A 9,035-nucleotide genomic window follows, 5' to 3' on the forward strand; every position below is an offset into this window, starting at 1 on the left:
TTGTTCTGTTGGAAAGCGGGTTGAGGATTTAGCGCATTTGATGTGTTCTTGTAGGAGAAATTGGGGTGATTCCTCAATCCCGGGTTATATAGGTTGGACGGATGAGTGTATTGGTTCGGGCCGACATAGTTGGCTTCTTCCGCTTCTTGATCAACCATGTACATACCCGGTTGAACTTTCGCTAAATTGTGATCTTCCACAGCAGCTACTTGTTTGGCATTGGCGAGTTGGACCTTTATCTCAGCAAGGTCGGCTAACACCGCCTTAAGAGCCCTGTTCTCTCCCACATCAGCTTTCACCGTGCTTCTCCTACTGAACTCGTTAGACATATGGTTGCGTCCTTTGGCCAGTTTTGCTATTGTCGCTTCCAACTCTTCGAAAGGGATGTCATAAATATCACCTCCATATGCTGCATCAATCCTAGACCGAGTATCATCCTTCAACCCATGGATAAAGATGGATAGAAGGTAGTCTCTTTCTATTCCATGGTGAGGACACATTCTTTAATATTCCTTGAAGCGTTCCCATGCGTCGTGAAGATTTTCCTCATCCTCTTGCATAAAGGCATTGATTCGATTCCTCGCATGTTGAGTCTTGGTAGGGGAGTAATATTGCGTACGGCATTGTTCTTCCATTTTGTCCCATGTCGAGATAGAGTTTGGTTCAAGAGTGTAGAGCCAATCTCTAGCTCTCTCCGTAAGTGAGTAGGGGAAAGTTTCAAGGAACACGTCTTCTAAAGTTATCCCCGGTCCCTTATGTTGGGTTTCCTGCGGGTTCCTAGCATGCGATCTCATCGATCTAGGGTTTGGTTTCTAGGTTTTATGCAGCGGAAGAAAAAGATCTAAACCTAGCCAAACATCACACAAAACCAATTGTGCAATAACTCGAAAAAATGTGTATATCACCGTGGGATTCGAATACTTACCTCGTTCTATCAAGATATGGAAGTATCAATCGATCCAGAGCCTGTTTTAATCACCAAGAGTTGAAAGCACAACTCCTCTACACGTATCCACACCGGCGAGATGAATTCCAACACTTTGGAACGTATCTGCTAGGATTTGTGAAGAGAAAACAACGTCCTTGACTTGGAATCGATATTCCAGGGCTTAGAACTCAAGAGAAAGCTTCTCCAAAGCTCTAGGAAGTGTCTAGGACGTGTTAGCTTATTACTTAGGGTTTGTGGCGGCTCCCGGATGGTCTGGCTTCTACGCGGAACGGACGTTCCGTTTTTCCTCGCAGAACGGATGATCTTGACACCTGGATCGGACGGTCTGGCTCTTGCGGAACGGACAGTCCATTTTCACTAGAACGGGCGGTCCGGAACGGCTGGTCCGTCCGGTCCAGACCTGGACCGGACTGTCTGGCCATCTAGAACTCTTCCAGATCGTTCTGTCGTTCCTTTCTCGCGTTTTTCTCTTCACATGTGATCCATCCCTAATGATGTATGACCCTGTAGGCCCATTCGAAGTGGTAGTGGCTTCGAAAACCCTTTCCCGAACCACAAGTCACGGTTAGCCTCTAGCAAGACGCCATGACCACCCACCTAGAATAGAGCTAGAGGTGATCTAACAAAGCCAGCAATAGCTCGAGTTCTGATCCTTTGTCTCACGATGTCGTATGTTGAACAAGGGCATGGTGTGAGCCACCCTTCTAGTTTCACCGCTTACTCGTCTAGGCAAATCGACTGATAAAAAGAAGTAACTTCATCTATAGCGTGGCCACGCATTTTCACAGTCCGATTTTCACGAGGGGTCCAGCGACATCTCTCCTGTTAAGGAGGTGACAAGTCCCATATTGCATGTCTACTATCTCCATATGATTCTTGAACATATTTGATCAATGCCGTTATAATCATCCGGTTAAAGACGACGTTTGATGCAGTCAAGACACGCCACTCCTCATATCAGATACTCTAGACATCTCAGGTCTGAGGATCTAAGAACGAACCGTTGTATGAGATTCAAGTCTTGACTCATGTCCATATGACAATCTCATGCGGGTCATCCAGTCACTCGTTCCAAACGAGTACCCATGATTGTGATTTGCATCCAATGCATATGATCATCATCATCAATCACACATCATGCTGGTCTTAATTCATCATTTTTCTCATAATGACAACTGACCAGGGAGTTTAAAATAATCTGCAATGATTCATGGATATTTACTGAAACATAACAAACATGCCAATCATATCACGGGAAAAGTAATGCATTATAAACCAATGAATCAATACATAGTCTAAATGTCATATCACGGATCATCGTAGAGCATTACAACCAACACCTTCTTGATTGCTTTACAGTTCATCTTGAAATTTGTAAGGTGAGCATTCGGGTCCTCGTTAGGTCTCCCACGGAAACTCATGTTGTTGAGCATTTGAATGCATTGTGGTAGGAGTTCGAAATCTTCTCACGGTCCCCGGTTGATGCATGATAGCAACTGAGTATGCTTCGATTGTGTGTACGTTCGAAGCGTTCTAGGGGCTACTTGGGCTGGACCTCTTTGGGCATTGGCCCCTCTCAACAAATCTTCGGCCATTTCGGGTTGTTCTCTTCATGCGTTGTTTTCTCTCAGCATTTCTTCGGCCATTCCCCATTGTCTTTGCTGTCTCCTAGCGAAGGGTAGAGTCCTTTCTATTTTTGGGTCGAAGACGAGTTGATCTCTACCGGTTGTGCTTCTTGTCATACACCGGAAGAGCTGCACACCAAAGAGACAAAACGAACCGAAAGTGTTGTGAAAAGGTTATGTCACAAAGTAATCCAAGTAATGGTGATCTAGCAAAAATCTAGACTAACATGAAAACGCCTAGTCCCCGGCAACGGCGCCAAAAACTTGATATGTACGCACCGAGTCTTATATTTAATACCCGATCCGTACCACTATCCGCAAGTATATGGAAGTTGTAGTACCGGGGTCGAACACGAGGACTAGGATGCATTAGTCTATCTCTAAGCTAGAATGGAAATCAAATAAAAATATGAATGATGACTCAAAAACATGTGAAATATGGATCCTAGCTCACTTAGAAACTCATTGAGGGTGTTTTTCTTAGTGGGAGCTTGTCATATTGTATCTATTATCTGTGATTAGGGGTGGGTACGGGTCGGGTACCCGGGATTTTTAGGGTACCCGAACCCGAACCCGAAAAATAACTTATTTTGAAACTCGAACTCAAACCCGAATTTCCGGATACCCGAAATGTATTACTCGTGAGATAATTTTCGGATACCCGAATTCGAAAAATTTTAATTTTTTTTTTAAAAATTATAAATTTTTAAATTTTATACAAATAATTCATAAAATTAAGAAAATAATTTAAAATATTTATATTTAAAATGATTAGATTAATAAAATAATAGTTTATATATATATATAAATATAAAATTCAAGATAATTGATAAATATTTTTATTAATATTAAAAATTTTAAATAAATAATATTTATTTTTTATTATTCGGGTACCCGCGGGTAATTACCCGACCCGAAAGTGTAAACCCGAACCCGAACCCGAATTTCGGGTTTTACATATTTTAAAACCCGATCTCTATCTCATAACAACGGGTATCCGATTTTCGGGGGTCGGAACGGGTACCCGATTTTCGGGTAATTTTGTCCACCCCTATCTGTGATAGTATATGTACTAAGCGACTTGCATGTCTTTCTATCTGTTTGTTTGTCTTTTTCTGTAGAATATGATTGTTGCAGGTAATTGATGCGCACGCACCGAGTCTTATATTTAATACCCGATCCGTACCACTATCCGCAAGTATACGGAAGTTGTAGCACCGGGGTCGAACACGATGACTAGGATGTATTAGTCTATCTCTAAGCTAGAATGGGAATCAAATAAAAATATGAATGATGGTATGTGTTGGAATGGAAGCAAACAAATAAGATTAACGGTTTGTAAATGATGATTCGAGGCGTTGTAGGTTCGGGATCCCTCAAGAATCGCATGGACGGTTAGTGATGTTGCAATGCCTATGGGTTTATCCTCCAAAAGGGGGTTTCAAGCACTTCTTCTAGAGTTTGTCTCTCCCGAGCTTAAACTCACTACCTAGAGAATCGATTCACCCATCTCCCAATGATCTAAATGACCTCTAGATGCATTAGTGTACCCTATCATGAACCCTAAGCAAGCTAAGCTATCTCCCAATGTGAATAACTCACTCATTTGACATTTGGTTCCAAACATCATTCCCATATCCCTATGATCAATGTGTTCTATGGTCATATCAATAAGGGTTTCATCCAAATTAATAGCATTAAGCCTAAAGCATCAAACCCATGGAAGAAAACTCAAAAACATCATAGATAAGCATAGGTGTCCATACAAAAGTGGGGATCCCTCACCCACAACAAAGTTACTACTCCATAACTAGATGTTCAAAACATGAAAAAAAAAGGGGAAAACATAGAAAAGGAGAAGAAATGCTCAAGATGATGTTCAATGGTGATCTCCTCCTTCAAGATGTCTCCCTAGATCTCTAAATCTCTCTTGCCCCCTCTCCAAGGTGATTTTCTTCCAAAAGTGTCGAGTCCCCCTTCTCGCTCCTCAAACTCCCCTTTTTATCCAAGTGCAAAATTAGGTTTTCTCCTCAAAAATCGGGCTTTTTCTTTTTGGACCGGTTTTGATTTCGGACGGTCGCTCACTTTTTCTTCAGTGTCGCCCGTTTTCTCTTCAGGGTCGCCCATTTTCTTCGTGTCGGGCGACCTATCATCCTGACGAGTGATCGCTCGTTCTTCTTTGTAGCACGGAGCGATCGCCTGGTGTAACGAGCGACCGCCTGATAGCTTGAATGTCACGACGGGCGACCGCTCGTGAAAGCAGGCGGGCCGCTCATTTTGTCTGATCTCTTCTGGACTTCTCGAATCCGCTCCTTTTCCGTGCCTTGTACGCGAATATCCTCTTTTGATCGTCCTGTAAGGAAAAGGAGAGAAGAATTCCTACCCATAGCCAACTAACGTCCTAATAAGCTCAAAATGTGAGAAGAGTTGTAATACACGACGTTAGAAAACCGGTGGAAAAATCCGTGCGATCAATATACTCCTGAGCAAAATGGTACTGTTGAACGAAAACATCGATACCTCTTAGAAGTTGTTAGAACACTTAAATTTCAAGCAAAATTACCTACAAAATTTCACCCTGGTCCAATTTATCACCATGTATTCGTTCATCCATATTGTGTATGATCCTGTAAACTCATCTACACAGCAACAAACCCGAAATCCAATTTCAGCTCACAAATCACAATTGGTCTCTTGTAAATGTTATGATTACCTATGATAGTTAGAATTAGAGGTGATCTAACCAAAGTTGGTAATAGATCAAACGATGGTCTTTTTGTCATGCGATATCATTTGTCGAACAAAAGAAATGGAACCAGTCACCTTATCGGATTCAACTCCTTTTTCGTTTATGGGGTAGATTGAGTAAATATAGACAATTAATTATTTATAGTGTTGTCACACATTTTCACAGTCCTACTCAGACAGGTGCCCAACGATATATCTTTCGTTTCAAAAGGGACAAATCCTATTTTGACTATCTAGTCCTTATACATAGCTCATAACGTGTCTGAGCAATGCCTTTATAATCAACTTATTACACACGACGTTTGACGCAGTCAAAACAAGCTATTTCACATATCAGATATATAGATATTTCAGGTATGAAGATCCAAAAGCGAACCATTACATAAGATTCAAATCCTAACTCATATTCATTTGATAATCTCATGCGGGTTATTCAATCCCTTATTCCAAATAAGTCTTATGAAAGTGATCTATATCCAATATATATAACCATTTTCATGATCATCCATCATGTCTCATAAGAGTCTTAATTCATCATCACCCCTGCGATGACAAGTGATTAGAGAATTTTAGGATCATTCAAAACGATTAATAAATTGCATTATTTATCAAATATATAAATATATAATGAAGAAGAACAAATGCATTTATTCAAATGAAAGTCATTACAAAAATATAAATTTTAATGTTGTAGAACATTATAAACACTTAAATCAACAAAAAATCATATTTTCCATAATTTTTTTATATTTATTAACTCTTACCCTCAATAAGGTGTAAATAATTGTTATAAATTTTGTTTATAAGCAAAATTTTATTTTTAATAATATTAATATGCCCCAATGAGTATTTTTTAGATCTAACACTAGACATATACATGTATAATTTTTATTTCTATTTTAAAATTTTTACGGTCCGAACTTGCATAAACCATTCTTTCACACATACCGTGATCAAGAATATTTTTTGTGTAGGATAAAATTTTGTAATCAGTTTAAATTCAAGTAAAGTGTTAAACTACGGAATATATAGAAATCAATTTCTAGATACATCATGAAGATCATCAGTGTTTAAACCAGCTGTCTAAAAATATCTATAAAAAAAATTGTACATATTAGTTTGTTTCTTTAGATTCATTTCTCCTACAAAAGATTATTTAATTTTTTAAACCAAAAAAATTATTTAATATTTTTTCTATATGTTTTTTTTGTCTAACCTTGGTACAAAGGGCGTGCCCTTCTTTTACATAATTTCATAAATACGTGGCGTTTAACTAATGGAATATTGCAATGCGTGCCGTTTGTATATGGAAAACCCGACATGAAAGCTGCTTGTGGTTGCTACCACGGTCATCCCGATTAACGTAGAAGAAGCTCAGGTTTCATTTTTGTATTCATAGTCCTTTCACGTTCTTCGAATCTCAGCGAAGAAGAACCCTAATTTGATCTTCAGAGCTCCACCCATTGGCTGCGATGCTAGCTCGGAGGTGTCTCAGTGCTCTTCGCATCCGACATCTAGTAAGAAACGAGCACTTTCGTTTTGAATTTTCCCGTTTTTTCCCTGTGTCGTCTCCTTCCCCTTCTTTCGTTTGCTCGTTTGACGAGAAAATGCTTCGAATCTGCTGGAATTTGGGAACCTATATTCTGTTTGTTTCGATTCATTTTTATTGTTTCTGTTTATTCGGATTATTCGGATGGAAATTTTAGAGGAGACTGATATGTTTAGTGGGGTTTGGATTTGTATCTCCTGTCCGAAACCGCATGAAGTTGTTCGATTTCTGAAAAAGGGTAAATCCTTGTTTATGATTTCTGTAATCTGATAGGTTGTAAACGAAAGGCTTGGGAGTGAACGCTCATCGACTGATTTGATTTGCTTTCGTTTCACTTTTCTTATGATTTGATGCTATTCCCTGAGAGACAAGAGGGTATCAGCTTCTTGTTCCATTCTTAGTTAACATCTAAGCTGTCTGATTGAAGATCATTTCGCTAGTTAATTTTCCTTTGTATAGATTCACTGTTCTTTCTCCAACTCGCCGCAGTGCATGTGATACATATTTTCCCTCTGATTTGGTGTTGCCTCATCTTTGTTTACAGGCTACGTCAGGGCAAGGCTTGCAGGGCTTTCATGGTTCTGGGCTGCAGTCTCGGGCTATGTCGTATGGCACCAATAAAGGCATGTTTCCTTCTTCTTTCTTTTGATTTTCTTGTGAGTTTAGTTTCCAAACGAAGGTAACACATTTCGATGGATCTCGGCATATATTTATGGTCTGAACTGGCTTTTTGGCGAAGAAGAAGCCACAGATTATTAGCTACTAAGTTGTATCGTGACTTGTTTGAAAAATTACATATCGACTCATTGGTGGTTGCCCATCTAACCTGCAGATGATGAAGAAAGGGAGCAACTTGCTAGGGAGATCTCCAAGGACTGGAGTTCTGGTAACTTTGTTTATTCTCTCAAGATCATTTTTCTTATAATGTTATCTTTTTTATTTTATCTTGGATCATTTCTTCCTCAAAGTGTTGATGATTCCCGATATATTAAACATTTTTTTCAGTGTTTGAGCGGAGTATAAACACCCTGTTTCTCACTGAAATGGTCCGGGGTTTGTCGCTGACTCTCAAATACTTCTTTGAAAAAAAAGTTACTGTAAGTGGCTGTCCTTTCCCAGTCTTCATAACTTAGATTGAAAGAACAAGTTATGATTCTGAAGCTCTTACCTCTGTATGTATTCAGATCAATTATCCATTTGAGAAGGGGCCACTGAGCCCTCGCTTCCGTGGTGAACATGCTCTTCGAAGATACCCAACTGGTGAAGAACGCTGCATTGCTTGTAAACTCTGTGAAGCTGTAAGTTTGATATCTAACTCTACGATTTAGGATCCTCTTCTTTTTTTTTCTTTTTTTTTTTGCAGAGTTGTTTATATTGCTCTTGTTATCAGATATGCCCAGCTCAAGCAATCACGATAGAGGCGGAGGAGCGTGAAGATGGAAGCCGTAGAACCACCAGGTTACCCCCTCGTTCCATTTTTTCGATCTCAGTTTTTGTTTTCGTCTCCATTTCTCTCTCTTTCTCTCTCTCTCTCTCTCTGTAGATATATGCATTTTATCGTGTGAACATTTCTGATGATCAGTAACTGTACAGATATGATATCGACATGACGAAGTGCATCTACTGCGGGTTCTGCCAAGAGGCTTGCCCGGTTGATGCAATCGTAGAAGGACCCAACTTTGAATTCGCAACCGAGACACACGAGGTTTCATCACAAAACGTTTTAATCGTCGTTAATTAACAAACACAGTTTAGCATGAACTTTCTGATGATGCTTTCCTTGTTCATCTTTTAGGAACTTCTGTATGACAAAGAGAAGCTTCTCGAGAACGGAGATCGATGGGAGACAGAGATCGCGGAGAATCTGAGGTCGGAGAGCCTTTACCGCTGATCATAACTACTCGTCGCCAGTCTTTGCCATCTAATAAGTTTCATTTCTTCTGCTAGAAATAAAGATGAGATTTTTTATATAAGGTGCAGAGACCATATGCTTTGAGAACTCTCGTTTGTGTTCTCTCTCTGCATTTTCTTTGAGTGTTGATTGAATCCTTGTGTCATTCTATATTCAAGCTTTGTGCTGTATAATCAAATTTCTTGAACCTACTTCATGATTTTTCCCTTTTGGGAGGAATTGCATGCTGGCTCGGGTGTTTGGAGAGGGGGG

General features: G+C 39.7%; 1 protein-coding gene across 1 annotated transcript; it reads left to right on the forward strand.

Annotated features, from left to right (window-relative positions):
* Nucleotides 1-6,704: 6,704 nt before the first annotated feature.
* LOC104815454 (NADH dehydrogenase [ubiquinone] iron-sulfur protein 8-B, mitochondrial) lies at nucleotides 6,705-9,002 on the forward strand. The gene is made up of 8 exons (XM_010543831.2): nucleotides 6,705-6,839; nucleotides 7,416-7,494; nucleotides 7,704-7,757; nucleotides 7,877-7,968; nucleotides 8,056-8,169; nucleotides 8,262-8,329; nucleotides 8,465-8,576; nucleotides 8,667-9,002. The coding sequence occupies exons 1-8, from the start codon at nucleotides 6,795-6,797 to the stop codon at nucleotides 8,760-8,762; spliced, it is 660 nt and encodes a 219-aa protein (XP_010542133.1). The 5' UTR covers nucleotides 6,705-6,794; the 3' UTR covers nucleotides 8,763-9,002.
* Nucleotides 9,003-9,035: the final 33 nt, after the last annotated feature.

This window comes from Tarenaya hassleriana, unplaced genomic scaffold (assembly GCF_000463585.1).
Source record: "Tarenaya hassleriana unplaced genomic scaffold, ASM46358v1 Cleome233, whole genome shotgun sequence".
Lineage (NCBI taxonomy): Eukaryota > Viridiplantae > Streptophyta > Magnoliopsida > Brassicales > Cleomaceae > Tarenaya > Tarenaya hassleriana.

Coding starts and splice junctions, on each gene's coding strand:
- LOC104815454 (XM_010543831.2), top strand. CDS start 6,795: ATGCTAGCTCGGAGGTGTCTCAGTGCTCTTCGCATCCGACATCTA. Junction 7,969..8,055: donor TCTTTGAAAAAAAAGTTACT/GTAAGTGGCTGT, acceptor GTATGTATTCAG/ATCAATTATCCATTTGAGAA. Junction 8,577..8,666: donor TCGCAACCGAGACACACGAG/GTTTCATCACAA, acceptor TTCATCTTTTAG/GAACTTCTGTATGACAAAGA.